Source organism: Plectropomus leopardus, chromosome 18 (genome assembly GCF_008729295.1).
Source record: "Plectropomus leopardus isolate mb chromosome 18, YSFRI_Pleo_2.0, whole genome shotgun sequence".
In the NCBI taxonomy this organism is placed as follows: Eukaryota; Metazoa; Chordata; class Actinopteri; order Perciformes; family Serranidae; genus Plectropomus; species Plectropomus leopardus.
The window spans coordinates 23651387-23671342 of record NC_056480.1 but is presented as its reverse complement, the minus strand read 5'-3'; the positions used below and the strand labels follow the sequence as shown (position 1 = coordinate 23671342).

The 19956-nt window shown below is 40.8% G+C and overlaps 1 protein-coding gene across 1 annotated transcript in view; it reads right to left on the bottom strand.

The window, feature by feature from the left end:
* The window catches only part of ptprua (protein tyrosine phosphatase receptor type Ua), a 251377-nt gene that overhangs the window by 176149 nt on the left and 55272 nt on the right, over positions 1–19956 (bottom strand). Inside the window, exon 2 of the mRNA XM_042506534.1 lies at positions 7619–7747. Within this exon, the coding sequence (XP_042362468.1) occupies positions 7619–7747 (129 nt within the window). The remainder of the gene's footprint in view (positions 1–7618; positions 7748–19956) is intronic.

The window sequence follows — 19956 nt, the reverse complement described above, 5'->3', positions numbered from 1 at the left end:
GTACGGAGGTGATTCGAAACTACAGCAACAAAGCTACATCGATTCAATATTGGCATAAAATGCCCCACAAAAAACAGAGATGGCCAGTTTCGCCAGCGGACGAATTTAATACCGTAATAAATACAGGTGCTCCTCCTTTCTATTAAACTCTTTGTGTGTAGTGCACAGCATGCACCAGCAGAGCTCAGTCTCTGGTCTCTGCTGGTGGAACAGGTAGCTGAGCTGAAAGACACCGCAACATCTAGTGGTGGTGGGATAAGTTACAGGACTGTAAACAGCCTTCGGCTAGCAATGGCACAGAGAGCCAGTAGGGAAAAACATCATGTTTTTGACATCTAACTTGGTGAATTAAGGATTTATTTCAATCCAACCAGAGGATTTGTCAGCACCACACACTTATATCATATGCCCAACTGACATTCGAGAAGGCATAAAATATTACATACCATCAAAGCCTACTAAAACCACAGGTGGACAGAGTAAAAGCAGAAACAGCCACATTGAGATGTTAGATGAGGAGCTGCAGACAACAGGCTAAAACACTCGCCGTAAGATAACAAGCGACCTTTAGCCGTGGATCAACCCGCTGCTTTTAAACATCATCAGTCAAGACAAGCTGTCATCAGTTAAAGAAACCTTCAGGAGGGTAGCATTGTTGTAATGGAGACCAAAATCCTTACGTTGCTAGGTAGACCAAACCAAGCCAACCCAGCACATATGTGTGAAAAAAAGGGGTAATAGTCAATTAATGTTCTGCCCTTTAAAGAAATCTTGGTAATTACCCTCATTTTTCAGATTGGCGTCTCTTATGAAGTTCACGCGGAGCAATATGGGTGGATTTTGCTTTGATTCGTTGGTGTGGCTGCACTCTCTCAGCAGAAAAAAGATTGTCCGAAACAAATGAAGTAATTAAGCATCCTGGTATTAACCACCAACCAGCTATTGACTGTGTCTGCTTGATTAAACTGTGATTAAATAAACTGACAAACATTTTTATTTAGAAAACAAAAAGCAAATGCTATACAGGTAGATAACTGTCAATTGCAAAGTGGGTACCATCTAAGAAATATTTAAAAGGTATATTTGTATGCAGGGCAACATTTGAGAATTTAATCTCGACCGATCTTTCTAGAAGCTGCCACTTTTCAAAGGGGCCCTGTGGGGATATCGACTTAACTACTGCCCATTTTTGGAGGTGTCCGCTGTGGGTTCAATTTAATTCAACTCCAATAAAATCTCCTTCAAGGGTTTCTGAATCTGCTTTGTCTGATCCAGCACAGCAGAAACCTGTTCAATTTTACTATTAAAAGAACACTGTCCATCATGTACAGCCATCATTTCTGTTTTCCAACATATCTCCCGACACTGAGCCTCGCCATCTCTCATCCTGCATTACAATGCTGACAAGCAGGCTGGGAGACTCCGAAGAAGCCCTGTCGTGAAGAGAAAAACTGCAAAGCTGAAGGGCGTAACATGTTCCTTTTTAGCTGCAATGTTTCATGTCATTGGTATTCCACTGGCTGGTGGGCGCAGATCAATACTATTGAGCTGCTGGCTCCCAATAAACTAAGTTGTTGTCTCAATTGCAGTCTCTTTAGCATCTCTGAAAGAATTTAAAGCCCTTGGAAAAATTGCAGGTAAAATGTATATTTGCAACGTTGCTTCAGAGGTCCTCCTGGAAAACTCTGACCTTGCTCATTCTTCCTGAGCTGCTGGATAAACCAGAGGGTCTGATGGACAGGTTAGTTTTCATAGCAGAGAGAAAACACACCAGATAAAGCTGACTCTACACTGGGGATGGACAGTTATACCATCATGTTTCCACTTCAAGAAACACAGCAAGTTCTTCATAGCTAAATCAATTACACCTCCCTGTGTTACATATGGATGCAGGATTAAATAAACACAGATATACATAGAAGCTTAACATACAGGCTTTATTTAACCATTTGTCTCTTTAGACTCCAAGTATTACAAATGAGAATCTACAGCATTAAGAGCTGTACAATAAGGCAACAAAAGTGTCGCCATGGCATTTTTATTTTGTTTATGCAATAAGTGCCATATCTAAAAGTGAAAATGTGTTGTGTCTCTATTAGTGCTGGAAAAAGCAGGCGGTAGTAATGTATTTTGTTGTTCCTGGGGTGTTTGACTAAGTGCTTTGCTGCTTATACCATTGGCTGGGTCTAATTGCTGGTGTTTAGTGATGGAAAAGGTGCTCTGATCCTTTACTTTAGGTTCTGTATGTAACTTTTAGAAAATTTTTGTCATTAATGACACTTTTGGCTGTTGAGGAAGTATTTAAATTCCTATGGCACGTCTATGTCATCATTTCTGTCCAAGCTTCTGCCAGGCAGATAATGGTAAGCAACCAAGAAAAAGGCAACAAGGGTATTTACTGATATTGTCTCATATGAACTGCAGGCCCCTGACCTGAATCAAAACAATATCATATTGTGGCAGACTTTATGACATCAGAAAATATTGTATCACTATCCCAAGGACCAATGTTATATTCTATTGTGATGACAGGTGTGATTTACACCCTTAACCACCAAGCAAGTCACAGTAGATCAATGTAACTACATTACAGCTAACTGGCTAACCCTATAATAGAAAGATGATATTAATAGAATGAATGATATGCTGTTGACTGATGACACCTCAGACTTATGTAGGAGGAGGTAATGTCAATGTGGCACTCGCTCCTTGTCCCTAACACATTCTATGTATGCCCTCGCTAAGTGGCCTCACAACAGGTTCCTCTGATAATGAGATCCCACACAGTTATATATCACATTTTCATCTCTTATCCGGCAGCATCTGAGAGAGACATCCAAGTCACCCGAGCATGTGCTCATCCTGTCTGAAATTGACCTTCTCTAATGGATGAAAAGAAGATGAAAAGCAGCCTTTTGTGGTGCTGCCGGCCCCTGAGGAACACCAGGAAGTGTAATCAGCAATGACCCATGCTAGACTCCACCAATCCCAAGGAGTTCCTCAACATACCCAGCCAGCCTCGGGGGAGCTGTGCCTGGAACAGCGGAACAAGCGCTTGATAACTGCGAATGGATTATGAAATCCCGGACGTCTGCCGGCTCCTTCCACGAATTGCCACAATTTACCCGAGCCAGCAGCCTATAACCAGCACCATTCGCGCTTGATGTTTTCCTCTGGATGTAAAGCACTGCGTCAGAAAAAGCAAGACTGCTTTAAATAAACATACATGTAAGATGTCAGCTGAGATTGGAAGCAGGCCACCTGTGTGGATGCATGACAAACTTAAATAGAAAAAGCAGCGAGGGTGTGAATGTGAGAAAACAGGCTGTCAGTAGGTTGATGGCTGGAACAGGGTCCAAGGTAATACGGCTGTTTGGCATAAATCACTGAGGAAACGAGCACTCAGACGGAGGCTGTAAGTCCCATTCAACATCCATTAACATTCAACCAGAGAGGAAATAAAACATGTTTACATGTTCTGTAGGACATAGGAGTGAAAGACTGCTGTGAGAGGAGCAAGATTTCACAGTGTGTCACCAGCGTGTCTGTGTGTGAGATCATTATTCCTCAGCTTTTTCGTTATTTACCATGTGAAGAATTTGTTGCGTCACCTTACATACTACGGTTACTGGGGTCTGCTGAAATAGGAGGGAGGGAATTATGTCTGTAGTTCCCTTTCAGAAGAAACAAGCATAATGACATTCAAAAGCAAAAACGATTAGTCGGATGGCTGAATTTGCTGCTTGAATTATTGTTTCAGTCATGTTTCAAGCCAAAATGCCAAACATTCAGAGTTCAGCCTCTCAAATATGAGGGTTTGCTGCTTTTCTTTGTCGTATATGAAAGTAAGCTGAACAACTTTATTGCATTTTAATCAATTATTCAAAAAAAAAACCTAATTAGCAGATGAATAGATAACTAAAATAATCTTTAGCCGTAGCTCTAAATTGAGTAATTAATTAAACTAAAAGTGACCTTGATCCAAGACGACAAATAATATTAAAAAAATAATTTTAAAGCTCCAGGTTGTTTGTGTTAATTGTTTCTTTTTCGCTTCCTGGAATTAGCTGAAAACACATTAGACATATTTTTTATCTTATAAAGCAGTTATGGAAATGTGTTAGCAAATATTCATGTAATTTTACACATGTAGGAGAAATGGAGAAACGACCATTCGGTGTGTTGGTGTCTTCGTCATGAATGTAACTCCATCTTTCCAATTTATTCTCATTCCTAGGTTGTCAAATACAAACACTCGATCACGCCCCTCTGAGTCTCATAGCTTAAGGCACCTTTCAGGGTCTCTGAGTGACACACAGATGAAAATATTCAATTTGAATAAAAGGGAATCAAAATAAGTATGTTTGTGATGTAATAATAATTTAACGTGACATATATGTGCCCCATGAGCTACGACTTTATTGAAATTACTGAACGTCACATTAAAATAATGTTGACTTTGTGTTTTACACGGGACGAAGACAGCGGGTGATCATTTTTGTTAGATCATCACTATAAGAGGCGTCGTTTGAGTACGTTAGACAAAGTCATTGTAACCATTATTGAAGTAATATTGACGGGTACCTAACAAAGACGCAAACTCAAGTTTTCAGCATTGCGTCAAGTCACCTTCAGCTTTGAGATTAGACTGAGAGACAGCCCCAAAGGCTCTGTCATCTAAGTAATTTAACAGTCTGCCGCATATATATAGACTTTTATTCGTTGCACCAAAGGGCATCTTGGTTGATTTTTCACAAATAAACAGCTCACAGTAATGATGCGAAAGCAGCCAAAATACAGAAATCAATTGGGTCTCGATTGCCTATTTTGAAAGGATATTAAAAACGCTGTAGTTCTGAGCGACCAAACAGTTAGCTTTGCATTGTGCATATAGCAGGACTAACCCCCAAAACACTGTTTATTTGCTTTGCACAAGGTGATGGAGTTTGAGGCCTCCCTGAGGCAACACATCCAGCAGTCACCATGACTCTCCTCTGGCTGCATGGCCGAGCAAATGTGTGCTTTTTTTCTGTTTAGCAGCAGTCAGAGTTTACTGCATATAAATCAAAAGTGAGTCGGGAGGCAAAATCCAATCACAAATGCATCTCTTGAGGTGCATCTGAGATACACTGTGATGCTAGGTGAGGAGGAGGTGGACTGCAATCAATCTGTGTCGAGAAAATATATGGATACATCTTGATACAAGTTTGTAAATCTGAGCGTGGTCTAATGGACAGATCCAAATCTGTGTTGAGCCCTGTCCCTTCCTGATCACTTGTGATATGTGCAAAGTTGTCTCTTTATCTTCTCAGTCTACATTGAATCAAATGTTGAGCACAGCATATACCGAGAGACGGTGTTTTTGTAAACTGTCATTCTGCTGAAAATAACTGTTTCAAAACTTGGAAATTCTTTCCCATTTTCTGTATTTCACTTAAGTGAACAGTGTTTGGGATGATACACATTAAAAAGACAACATTTTACCAAGGACTACACGCCCATTAAAAATCGCCCTGCAGAGGTTCAGTCAGTGTTACTAGGCTTTTAAAATTTCATCAAAAACACTAAACTTTTGGAAGTAACTTCCACAGCACTGACAGTAATAATGCAGGATAGCTTTTCTTTGGACCCTTTCCATCCAAAACTATACAATTATTCTACCCTGATTGCTCTGAAATTATTTTAGACTTTATGTTTGGACTTGCAGTTCATGTCTGGTAATTGACAGAATTCTACACAAACAGTCCCAGTCTGTTTGCAGTAAATTTGTTGTCATTAAATGTGTCATTATTTCATTCTGAACATTCACAGGGCTCCCATATTGAAGCGTCTGAAAAACAGTGCGGCACATGAAAGCTGCTGCAAACCTCTTTAGAGTAGACTGGTGGGTTATTCTGCGCTGTGTTTGTGTACCACAACAGCATTGTTTATAACTCCATTTCTAGACGAGCAGCTTCTCCGGATCATGTTTGTTTTTCCTAAATATATATTCCCATACACCTGCTGCAGGTGCCTGACTTTTCTTAACATGGAATAAATACACGCAGTAGGTTTCCATCATATGTGTCTTCTTCAGGCTACAAGACAGAGGAGTCTCTGGAGAGTTTTAATGCTCAAACAATGCATGCTGGGAAGTCTGCCAATATGCCGATCATGTTTCTTTAGAAACTTAATAAACTCTCTGCAGCACATTCATTTAACGGTCAAGACATTTCAAGTCAGACGGATTAATGGTCATGAGTTTTGAAGAGGTCTTAAAATGGAAACTGGAAACTTGAATTACTTAGAAATTAATAAAACGGGTTATTTTTTAGACTTTCTATTATTCTATTCTATTCTTTTTTTTTTTTTTTTTTCTTGAGCTGGACCGTTTATTAGGAGCGCTGGTCTAATACATATACCGTTCAGTTATTCATTGCACCAGAGCCTACTCTGGGTACAGATGAAGCAGTAAAACACCAGGCCCATTGAAAGTCAAACTTTACTTTTCATTAATTCAGATAAAAACTAAACACTCTATTTCTTAGAACAACAACGCTCTCATTGAAGTGCTGTCCATTGTTTTTCCAAACTGGAAACCACGCACCCTGGAGGCAAACGCTCCATTTAAAAGTTTGATTTCACTCGCATCTGCAGCAGCTGCTCCTCTGATACATCATTCTGATCTGATCAGCTCTGATCAATCCAACCACAAACTAATTAACTGATCAGTGTTCCACCTTGCATCTCAAACTCAACAAACTGCTCCTGAGCTTAACAGACCTGTAATAACCTCCAAATTCAGAGAAGGGACACGTTATGATCAAAAAGGGGCACACACAAAAAGTATAGTTGGATGATCTGACCTGACAGCTACCGCAACACAGATTCTATCTCTGTGGAAAACGCGATAAAGCCGTTATATTTACATGAATGACAAAAATTTAGATCCCGGGCCTTCAACAGTGCCCACAACCGCACGGGGGTCCTCAGAGTTACTGCAGGGGGGATCAAATTAATGTTTCATAATTTAAGTTTTAATTTGAGGGCTTTTGAGGGAACACATTTTTTAGCAAATATAAATCAGCCTATTTGTGAAAAAACGATCGGCTAACTGTTAGCCATGAATCCTTGTGCAATAACACGGGCTTGCTAGTACTAAATCACTGTGCGTCACTTATCCATAACAGCGTGATGAACTAGTAAGCTAACATGTATGTACTATTGAAACATATTTTCCAATTAGTTGTAACTTATTCTAAATGAATAGACATTCTTGTGAGCCACATTGGAAGGTTCTGTAACTTTTCAAGCAACAAAGTCTGACGCACCATCCATCTCAACCACTGGCGATGTCGCTGACTTAGTAGCTGCGGACAAGTGCAAACAAGAGGAGACCCAAAAATATCTCGAGAATTATCTCAAGTGCAGCTAAACTGTATACAATATATGTAGTAGGGGGTCCCTGCTCTGTCTCTGTTTTAGCTAAGGGGTCCTTGGCCTGAAAAATGTTCAGGACCTCTGAGTTAGATCATTCCAGTAAATTTCTATACGATTTTTTACAGCGCACGCAGGCTGAAACTGGATTTGAAGCCACAAGGCCACCATGGTTTTGCATTTGTACCCATCAGAAGCCTACCTCGCAGAAGATCCGGGGTCGGGTGTGGCCAGTTGTAGGTCCTGATCAGCTGCCAGTCAAAGTCGTCCTCTTGTCCCTGTCGGTACTCACACAAGCCGGGGTCGGAGTCTTCGTCAAATGTACAGCCAGCTACAGCAAAGAAAGAACAAACTGTATCAGATGAGGAGAAACAGAATAAAATATAAAGCTTGTAGCCATTAGTGAGGTTTTTTGCTGCCAGGAGGAAACTAGTGAAGGAATACATCATACTGTAGTCCACCAGAGAAATAGTTGCTCAGTTACATCACCACAGGCATACCATAATGTGTTAATACATCAACTCCCTGAGAATCTGTGAAGCTATAAGCTAAATTATAGCTAATGTTTGGCACCAGGCGGCATGGACTGCCTATCTCATCTGCTCCCTCAAAATCTACCGCCATTTGGTGCAATTAGCCCTGTGGTGTGAAAATGACACAACAGCCACAGGTCACCCAAATAGCCAGAAATAATGGGCAGCAGTGCCAGGGCAGAAAAAGGGGGTTCTTCAGCTGATGGAGGACAGCAACAGCCAGGCTCTTAGCCTGTGAAGGTGACCCAACCCTGTCTGGCCTCTAATGGTTGCATTCACCATTCTGCCATTATCACACAACCCACAGGCTTTTAAAGCCACCAACTGGGTTGTCAAGCTAGGGGACAAAAACGGTGTTTTCTTGTTTAATTGGTCAGAAAACACAGATGCACTTCAGGAAATTTGAAAATGAATAGCCTGGACCTCAAAAGGACCAATTTGTGGTCATGCATGGGTGTTTGCCTTATGCTCTACTCTGCTGCATCCAATTTCCATTCCCATTGAAACTCATCCCTTTTAGAGCTGGAGATACTGATTGATGTCTTCATTGATTGATCTTCGGACATTTTTAATTATCAATCATTTAATCACATTATTCCACAGTGCACTTCCAATAGCTTGATTTGTCCAAACAGTCCAAACCACAAAATATGTATTTTACTATGATATAAAACAGGGAAAAGCTAATGCCAGAGGTTGTTTGCTTTAAAAATAATGAATCGATTATCAGTAGCTTTTATGAATATAACTTTTGTCATATTATATATATTATAACTTTCACTTACATCCTGACAGCAGAACATGAGATGGATAATATGTGGGAAAAAAAGAAAAAAATACATTTGACTCCTCATAGTGCTCCTGATGGCATTTGCAAGAATCTATTACACATGAAGAAAAACAACCAGAGTCTGTAATGCAGCTACTAATCTTGCAACAAAAACAGCTTGTAAACTGAACTCAGAAAATTTAACCAGCCAGCGTTGATCAAATATCTTTTAATATTTCTTTTTTTTGCATTTCCTGTTTCTTACCTTAAATGTTTTCAGAAATATATTTTAGTGTACTGTTTAGTGGTAAAAAAAGAAAAAAAAATGTTTCTGACCCCGCTACAATGTTGAAAACAGTCGAACCAAAACAAAACACTGTCAACAGTAACAGAATCTTGATTTATAGTTGATCAGCGCTGCTGCAAGAGGTGAGATTATAGAAAATGTCATTAGTAGCAGTAACAGGGGGAGGAACATGTTTTTTTTCACAGATTATCTGCCTCATGTACTTCTCTCAAGTAAAGTGACGACTTCAGCAATTACGACAAATTCTAATTTCACGCACCAACTCAACCTTTAAGTTAAATAGACTTATTTTACAGTAATCATTTGGACATGTGAAACACAGCTGATAAGTGATAACATCACATAATGCTGGATTGCAATCATCGATTATGTGATTTGCGAAGATTCATATGAAGATTTAGCAAAACATGTCAAATACAAGATGGACTTAAACAGGGCGGTCATCAGTCAGAAACACATCAGTACCAATTCAAATATGAGAAAGTTGCTGGAAGCTTTTGGCCTCCCTAGGGCCGATATTGCTCATTGAACATATTTTTAACAGTCAGACAGCGACACAGGGTTTTTCAGAAATTTTGTCTTTTCCAGATCTATGCATTTGGGATCAAGAACGAAGGCTTACCCCCAAAATGAAATAAAATTACAACCCAAACTGTCTATAGTAAACACCCAACACAGCCTTCAGCCTTCCTGCTTCAACTGTGACCTAATGTACTTGGCCTATTTGTGTGAACTTAGATTTTCACTCTGCTACATTATAAGTGCTTTTACGCTAGATGAAATGGATTGCATTTATTTAGCTTTTTTCTTCTTTTTTTTTAAGCCTAAGCAACCACTCAAAGCACTTTACACACAGGCACCATTCACCCACACTGGTGACTAAGGCTGCCATACGAGGTACCACCTGCTCATCAGATTAACATTCACACGCACTTCTCCTCCCCAAGGACACTTCACCTTTTGACAGTTTGCGACACACGGCCTCTTGTCTGTTTACAATCGGCACTGTGCACCATCATGGATATATTATGCACAAACCAACTGGCCAAGCGTTTGCAAAGCTGTGTGATAGAGATGCATGCAAAACAAGATCCCACATTTTTGGTCAGAAGGACTTGCTTTTATAGATGAGGAAGGACGTGGATGTCAGCAGGTTTTTGGATAAGTGCAAATATCGCAGCACCGATCTTTTCAAAAAAGGTGGAGGAAGGAAAGAGGCAGACAAAAAGTCTGCCACCAACAGGGAATTGTGAAAAAAAATCATATTTTAATGCAAAGAAGCAGAATTTCAAGCTCTTCTTTGTATTTTGCCATGATAAATGGCATGTTTGGGCACGTTAATCGGAGCTGGATGTAAACAGAAATATTAATGAAATATTCATCTTCATTAAACATGTAAACAGCTTGGATATTGCCTATTTTGGAATAAGGGCAAAAAACAAACTATTTTGTGCATGTAAACCTACCCAATGATATCACAGTCAATAGACCTGATGGGTAGAGCAACAAAAAACAAAAACAAATCCAATAAATCCTAAATCTTTAGTAGTTTTAGCACCAGTGTTGTTGCTTTTGCAGCTTTAGCTAACTCCAAGCGCCCTGAGCCCAGTGCGGTCCCAGGATCCTGTTCACTAACAGATCGCATTAAGGCTTGGCAGCAGCGCTGCTGGTGTTAAAGAGCTACTCTGACTCCATGCCAGCTTCCACTTAATAGTATCCCGTTTGGCCTACTCCCCCCCAAATGCTGCTTTTTGTTTCGAGCCTCCATCTGTTTTCTTTATTAATGTATAAGTTTGTAGTCTGAAGAAATATTGGATGTTGCAATAAACTACCAAGACTGCTAATTTTGGACCACCACTTCTGCCCTTCCTGCTGACAAACAAATATCATCACCAACCCCTCTCCACCACCAGCAGCGAACGTCCCCGCCACCCCGGCCCTCTTCCCTTCCGCCTGCAGCAGCCAAGCGAGTGTTTCCGGGTGCGTAAGCAGATCAGAGTTTTAATTGCCTCCTGTGTGAGGGCTGCTTGTTGTGCTTTGGCGTGCCCGGTTATCTAAGGATGAGAGGGCTGAGTGGTGGAGCAGGCCCCACGGTGAAGGCCTGCCTTTCATTGAGAGCCCTCCAGCTCTGGGAAGAAATGTCACCATCAGACACATTCCACTGATTCCCCTCATTAAGACTCATCCTTCCCAGCCTCCTTTGCTGTTAGCGCACGCGTTCCTCTCAGTGCCCAAATGAGCGTCTCTGGCAGCAGGAGGGCGAGCCCATGTAATTAGAAAAGCCACGTGCATTCTGCTGAATTCTTACTGATGTGTGCACTCTCTCCGATGTGTGTGTGCGTGTGCTTAGCCGAGCTTGTTTGCTGTTTTGATGTTTACTTAAAAACGAATAAAATTATAATGAATCTGTCAATGTCACACAGGCTAAAGCCGTAACGACTGTGGGAATGAATTATTTGTGTTCATCGCGGCAATGGGGACTCGACGCGGACCGAGATTGCTCAAATTTCCACATAATAATAAGTTGAATGCGAGAGAAAGCAGTTCGGAGAATGCTAATTGCTTATCTGAGGCGATAGCGTGGCGGCACAGTCCCCGAGCAATGCGCCGCCATGCAGAGCAGCAACAACACCTAGAGACGAGGACGGCGGGGCTTGAGATAACTTGGGTGAGCCGCTGTCACAGATGACAAGTTTCTCACGGGGAGAACAAAGAGGGATAAATCAATAAATGTGCAAAAAAGAGGTGCCCTCCTCTTTGAAAGGTAGGAGAGGTAATTTGCCAAACAAGACCTGCGCTTGTTGTTAGATATCATGCCTGCAACGTGATATCAATGTTGGGCTTGTCGGCCTGTCTCAACTTCAGCATATTCTCTGCTTTGTCTCCTACCTGGGGAAGAAAAAAATGATTGGTAGTGTGTGTTTCCTGTTCTTCAAGAGACAGTCCCGCCCTGTACCTCTCTACAGCTACAATCCAGTCAAACCCGTCATGAATTGAGCTCTCCATATCCATTCCAGGGGTTAGACCTTATTGCTACGATTCAAAATCAGTTGCAGCATTTCATCAGATTTCACATAAGCCAGCAATAAAATGTTTTTCTTGTGGCTAATTTTATACGAGAGCGCTGATCAGAGGAATCCTCTGTGTGGTGTTGGGGGATTTTTCTCAACAGCCGGCAAAGCCTGCATGAGGCTGCTAAAAATCTCATTAATACGGCTTTCAGTGATGGTCTAAATACTGCTTCAGAGGCTTCCCCATGATATGTCAGAATTCTGAGGGGAAAACCCAATATTAGTCATTTCACTGACGTACTATTTCTTTTTTACTTAAAAACTTGAATGATAAGGATATTCTGTTTTCTCACTGTCAGCAAAACCAAGTCACATGTAGTCTATATTTTATCTTTTTATGGACTCAGTAAAGTTCTGTAACAGATGGTCACTGTAGGTTTAAGAAAGGGTTTTGTCAAACAGGCATACATAGTGCATTTGTTGGGGAGTATTTTCAGTGGTGGGTTAACAGACATTTGGTGCTCAAGTGAGAAGCAGTACAGTGTGTGTGGGACTGACTGAAAAGAAACTACAATGTGTTTTTGTGTTTGTGTTTGTGTTTGTTTTTGTGTGTGTGTGTGTGTGTGTGTGTGTGTGTGTTCATGGCAACAAAGCAACATGTCACCCAGTGCAACAGTGTGGCTTATTAATGTGTTTTATGACAACGGAGCTCTATAGCACAGGGGAATTAGATATATAAAAGGATTTGGATACACACACACACACACACACACACACACACACACACACACACACACACACAGAACAGTAATTATTAGTTTTGTTCTTTTCATTGGATTGGATTTTTTTGTCAATTAAAAAAATAATAAGTATCACCAGCTTTAGAACTTAAGCATCAAAGATAGATAAAAAAAATTTAAAAAAAGCTTAAAATGCCTAATTTGCTTTAAGCCATTACAGGGTCGGCACGACTAAGTAAAAAAAACTGTGTTTTTTAATTACTTTTGGGGGGTGTTGTGCTTTTATTGGCAGTTAAAAGTAGAGAGAGAATGAAAATGGATGAGAGGACATGGAGTACCACATATAAAGTCTAATATATAGCTGTACTAAAGCTGTACTAAAGCCTATGGTGGCCTATGCTGTATAAGTATTTATAATTGTGCAGTTGTGTGTCTGCATTGCTCTAAAACGCTAGTTGCCAGTGTAATTTCAATGCCACTGTGTTGACTTTCTGTGAAGTTCTATATAAATGGATTAGTTCAACTAATGTGCATAAAAAACACATAAAATATGGCTGAACAGCACCAACATTAAACAAAAGCTAAGCTAAGCTCGAAGTAACAAGGTTCACAGACGAAACAGTTTTCTATTGCTAGTTATATATATACAAATATCCTATTGGCACAAGACTATGGCAATTTACAAATACGTGAATTAGCATAGCAGCTAACAGACTTTTCCTCTGCTCATATGAAGCGAGGATAAATTACACACAAGACTCAAGATGCTATTTCAACTTAAAACGCTTTTTTTTCCAACAAGGGAAAAGGTTTTCAGCTTACAAAAGTCAAACAAACCCCAGACTTTCACCAAGGAGCCTGGTGTTTGCTTTCTGTATGACTGCATGAATGTACAGCCAAATTATGATTTTTTTCCCCCTAAACTTAACCATGTGCTTTTCTTTGCCTAAACCAACCATCTGTGCCTTTGCACATCAATCCTAATCATGTGCTTTTATTGCCTAAACATAACCACTTGCTTTTGTTGCCTAATTTTAACCATGTGCTTTTGTTGACATCTTGGCATTGTTTGCAGCATCCAGGGACATCAATGCCAGACGCAGGAGGATACCTAAAGTGCAATATGTAGACGTCCACTGACAAAACGGCAATATGACTTGGCATGATGAATTGGGATTAGAACGTGTTGGCAGGGTACAAAATAATGCAGTGCCAACGTGGTCTTAGAGCACGAGGGCAGCACTCCCCCCTTCCCCTAAAATAGTACAATTGTAACTTGTCCTATGGTTGCATTTCCTCTGAGATGTCTGTCTGTGACTTTTCTCCAGGACCCCAGTGTGATGGAGATGAGTGGGATTTTCTTCAGTTGAAAGTCATTCCAGTACAGACTGTTCTTTCAAAACCAGTCAGGAGTCTAATTCCTTCTGGTGTGCATAGAAGGTGTTAATTGAATCCAGTTAGCAGTGTTTGTGTAGGATCAAAGTCAGGAAGCAGCAGGGAGAGCATAACTCTGCTGCACACAGTGGCTGTAAGGCAGAAGAGACCCTGGAGGGAGATTAATGCGAGAAGGTGCAGAGCGGCCTGAAGTGCTTGTGATGGACCCCGGGTACAACTATCCACCCTGGTCCTCTTTTACTGTGAACACCACAGCCCTGACTAATAGCCCGCGCATCCGGCACATCACATATACGTTGTGATGGAGAGGGAGGAAAACACAAGCCTCTTACATAGCATTTATCCTGGAGAGGGGAAAAATAAATTAGAGGGACGAGACAGAAAGCGTTGGCTGGGTGAAGAGCCCTCAAACAGAACAACGAGAGAGAAAAGAGCAGAGCCAACAAGGGGCGGGTAAATGAAAACAAATCACAGATAACAGTGTAACAAGAGGATCCAAGGATTTTTTTCTCCCTCCCCGTCTCAAAAAGCCATACAGTATGAAACACCAAGAGGTAATCAAAGAAGTCTGAGATGATGATGGCTTTCTATTGATCACACTGTTCCAGTGCAGCTCGCTCTCAGATAGGCTTAAATCATCTATATACTGATATAACAAAGACACTCATTTGCAATTACTTGTACATAGTGCGGAGCAGAGTGGTGGCTGATTCTTACGAATAGAAATCCCAGCTATATGGAAGACTGCCAGTGTGAAAGATTACCTTTCGCTGCTCATTTGAAGAACATGAACTGTAAATGGTACTGAAACCTCCATTAAAAAAGACCCTTGGACTTCCTCTCTCATGATTGATGCTCTCTCTTTTTTTTTAATGTTTCAAGAAAAAAGACCTGCCTTTGCTATTTCTAATGCAGATTTTTTTCCTGCACACACACAGAGCACCATTCTCGCCACTTAATCTGCCCCCTTACTTAAAATTAAACTCACTTAAACCTGACCAAAAAATCTCACCCCGCGCTGATAAGGCAGCTCGACCTGTTAAGCTCATTTCCCATCACGTTAGAGCGAATTCCGCAGGCAGACCGCCTAATATTGTGTAACCAGCAGCCGAGCTCTGCTGGCACTCCTTTAATCAGAGCCTCTCAGATACAGCGGCTCTGTTGGGACCGGGGATCCAGGATGTTCTGCCGCTGCTCTTGTTTGGTTTGAGATAAAGCTCCGCTGCTGCGTGATTTGCATTTGAGCGTGTGCAGGCAATGCATCAGACCTGACAAGTTTACTTATGGATGGGGGGGTGGTGGGAAAGAGAGAGAGAGAGAGAGAGAGAGACGCAGCTGCACAGCTCATCAATAGTGAGCCAGCAGAGGAATAATCCCAACACCACTTCGTCATAGACCATTAATAACAGCCAGTGCGTTTTCAGAAGCGTTACCGAGAAGGAGGACAGGAAAGAGAGGGAGAGGAGTGAAGAAGAAGAATAGGTTAAAGAATGGAGTTGTTCTATTAAAGAAAAAACAACATTTCGATTTTTGACTGACAACACAGAAAGCCATGCAAAGCACTGTAGACCAAAGTCACACACAGAGCCAATATTTGGATGCCTACAGTATAAACTTGACCTTTTTCAAGCATAAAAATATTCAGTGAATCTTTTCTACCTCAACCTGCATTGAGAGACCAGCGTTATACCAACAAGAACTGATGTATAAATTATGCATACACAGAAAAACCATGTGCAGTGTGCGCCACATTAAAGCTGCCCTGTGGAGTTTTCTTGTAAACAAACACAAGTTATGTTTACATCACCAAAAACCCACTGTGTGGATCCTTGGGGTCTGACAAACTGCATTTCCTTCATCGTAAAACATTTGTAAGGCCGATTTTTGTGAATGTTTCAGACTTTTTTTCCCCTCTATCCTTAACTTATTACTCAGTTCTGCCCTGCCTTCCTAAGCGCAATGCCATATCACAATACTACAAAGAAACTTGTATTTATAAAACAGAGTGCGCTGTGGGAATATGTGCACTCATATGCACATACATAGTGACCTATAGTGAGCTGAGTGTGCTATGGTGACATGGGCAGGGTTCATGGACAAAAAATATGACGTTTTTTGCGGGTCCATGAATGCAGTGCAGCAAGTGGAGTTCTTTTTATCTCCACAGCTGAATGTCACTCATGGGGTGGACAATTTATCTGTTCATACGTTCACAGCTAATCAGAACGATGGATGAGAGAAGAATTTTGCAGATTTTTGTGATTGAAAAAGAGTTTGAGGCCCAGCAGAGTGAACGGTTTAGTTTCATTTTTAACGCGCTTGACGTTCTGCTGCTCACCTCTGCTGATACTGCGCAATAAATAACCCAACAGTGTATATATTTTAATACTGCTCTTAATAAACACTCTAGCTCCATTCTTCGAGACTATGGTGGGACAAATTATATGGCGGCCCGCCCCAGATTGATCGATGAGAGGAGCAGCTACTATGGAGGTAAGTGAAAGCAAACTTTTAGACCCAGCACAATGAATGTTTAAGTTTCACTTTCACAACACCTGGCGTTCTGCTGCTCCCTCTGTGCCCAGAGTACACGCTGTGCTCGAAGGAGATGGTAAAATGACAAACCACCATAATACTCCTAATGGACAGCTGAGCTCCAAATATACGTAATCAGTATGAGGTGGCGGATATTTTAAGGTCACATGCCAATGTTAAAAATAATGTATGGTCATTGTATTGTATGCATATACTAAAAAATAAATTATGAAACTTATTATTCAATTAATTACTGTAGCGTAGGCATTTATTACACTATTCAAGTATCCTTTGCTCGTATCCAAGACCATTGCATCTAAAGTAAGGTACTGTCAAGCTCACCATCAATGGCAAAATAAGTTTGTGCAATTATGGGCTTTGAAAGGATGAGGGCTTTATTTATGAATTTCCTGAAAAGATTCACAATTACACTAATTGTTTAACAAAATTCAGTGTAATTTATTCAGAATGTGAGCATTATTGATCATTTTCTTATGTGTTTTGACCATCTAATCTAATTTTGTTGCTTTAACTCGTTTTTTCGGACTTTTTTTATAATTTTTTTTTCTCTGTTCTATTTTGTATGTCTGACACAGATACCAAACCAAAATAAATGCAAGGGTTGAACTAAATCATTAATGTCCTTGATGTCTGAAGTGAAGGTACATGCGGTGAATTAATAAATGGTTGTGCACGAGGAGAGCCTCACAAATGCAACATGTGCAATCAGTGAAATTGAATTGAAGTGTATGAATTGTGAATTGTATTGAGTTTGTCCTTGCTCTTTAATGGCTATCCACTATATAAAAGGCAACAGTATCTGAATGAAAACACACGTGGCAGAATGCACTGGTGGATTTTTGTGATTGAGAATGCCGCCTGTGATAGCCTGCGTGAGTAAACAGACCGCGTATGTGGGGAGAGATCGATCAAAATGCAGTCGGCGGAGCTACAGCTGCAGTCATTTATCATCATTTATCATGATATGGGGATTTGACTGGAGATATCCAACCATGTTATGACTGATGGACCAAACCACTGTGCTCCTGTGACCTTTACAAGACAGTAAATGTAGAGTAAATGGTCTGCTAATGGCTATATGTCTGTCCAACCTGAGACAAACCTGGCCATAAGTCTCCATTAAATGTGCATGAACTATGTCTCCTCAAAGCTGCTACCATGTTTCTCATGTACATCTCTTTCTTTCCTTCCTTTCCTGGCTGTCTTGTATCATCTTGGGAAAACCTGCCATGTTTTGATTCACCACTGTGGGCAGGAGCCAACAAGGTGCTGAAAGGTAAAAATCTCACTATCTAAAATCTAATTTCCCTTTAACTGCATCCTGCACACTCAAGTTGGAAGCGGCAGGCAAGATTGGCACTGGAGGGCATATGTGCTGTTGTGTGAAATTGTTTCACTACTGGTCCGCAATGGTTCCAGTCCCTCACTGCAACTCAGGGAAAATCCCACTAGCTTGGGCCAGCCAAGGGCGGCACTTTTCACTATCGAGTGGTGCCCTGAAAATTTTTTTATAGGGGTGGGCAGATGGGGGCCTCTGAAAATCTTCGAGTGGCACACAAAAACCAAAAGCCATAACTAAATCTAAGAAACTCTATTATGCTGTTGAACTATATAGGCTAATTGAAAACTATGTCAGTACATGACAGTACAGTTAACATTTTGAGTTCCACAACAATCCTGTTTTAATGTGTTATGTGTCTGTATGTATTAGGGGATTTACTGTTTTTCAAACAGGCTGGTTGTCCTTTTTCTTTGAAAAGACAAATATACAACTTGAAGTACATTGGAGTACATTGACTGTAAGGAACAAAACATTTACTGGGAACAAGCCTTCTCAAGTTCAGGGTAGACTCGTAGGCACTCATAGAACATATTTTCAGCCAGGTATCTTGAGGCGAGAGTTCAAGGGACGCTTTTGAAAATGGCTGTGCCAGTTGTTCTGTCACCAAAATTTAGCTTAATAAGCTATGCCGATATGACTGGTACCAATAGATGCCACTGGCTGTCTAGTTTCACAAGTTACCGCTACCCGCTCAACCAATGGGGAGCATATAGAAACTGAACATGATGGGACCAAGAATTGAATCTTGTGGAACCCCACAAAATATATGAGCCAACAATGAGACAACATCATCAACAGTCACCAAGACCTCTTTGTAAGAGATGAAAACCACCTGAGGGCAGTTCCATCTATACCAACCCAGAGCTTTAGTCTATCCAGCAAGATGGTATGATCTAACAAGTCTAACAGTACTAAAGTGGAGTGATGGCTGCAATCTGCATTAGAATATAGTTGGTGACTTTCAGCAGAGCCATTTTCGTACTATGCAGCCAGCGAAAACCAGACTGAATTGAGAATGTCATAAGCTTTCACTATTTCTAGCAACCGCCTTATCAATGATTTTTGAGGAGAAAGGGGAGATAGGTCTATAATTAGAAGGGTGAGTTTGAATAACAACAGTTATTATGTATTCATATATACATATGCTATGTGATCTGTTTTTTTCCAAAAGGCTAGTCCTTTTCCTTTAAAAGACAAAATATACAGCTTTAATAGTTTGATAGTACGGAACAACACATTTCCTTCTTCCCACTAGCCTAAAAAAATAGCATGCCACAGCCTTTTCAAAGCATTTATGTCAGCCTACAATTATTATTGGGGGGGCATGGCCTCTCTTGCCCCCCCTTAAGGGCACCACTGTCAGATTCTTTAAGAAGATAATAAATAGGTTTCTACTACCCCGCTGCAAAGCGTAACTATCGATACAGTTGTTGATACACGCGGCTAAATGAGCTGCACCAGAGAAGTGGATAGGAATTTGCTACAGTTCCTATTCAAGGTTGATAAGTGTCATTGATTACCTAATGTGCTTTAAATTGAACCAGTTTCCTGTTTGGAAAAGGATGAAAAATCATTGTTTCCACAGTTTTGTTCCTGAAGTATCAGTCTAACCTGACCTGACACCACAGCGCAGATGAACCGGTCCGTGTACAGCGAGATTAAAGGGGTGGCTGCATGATATACCAGCAAGCCAGATAAAAGTAGATAGCGGCAGAGAGAAAAGGGTACTGGCTTAGAGATATACTTCACCCTTTGTCAGCTTGGAGACGGCGTATAAATACTCTGCCAGCAGTTTATTTAGGCAGGAAAAGATAGCAACAAAGCACCTGCTGCGGACAAAGCAGGTACTTTTCATTAGGCCGGGCTCTCTGCTTTCATTTCTCATTT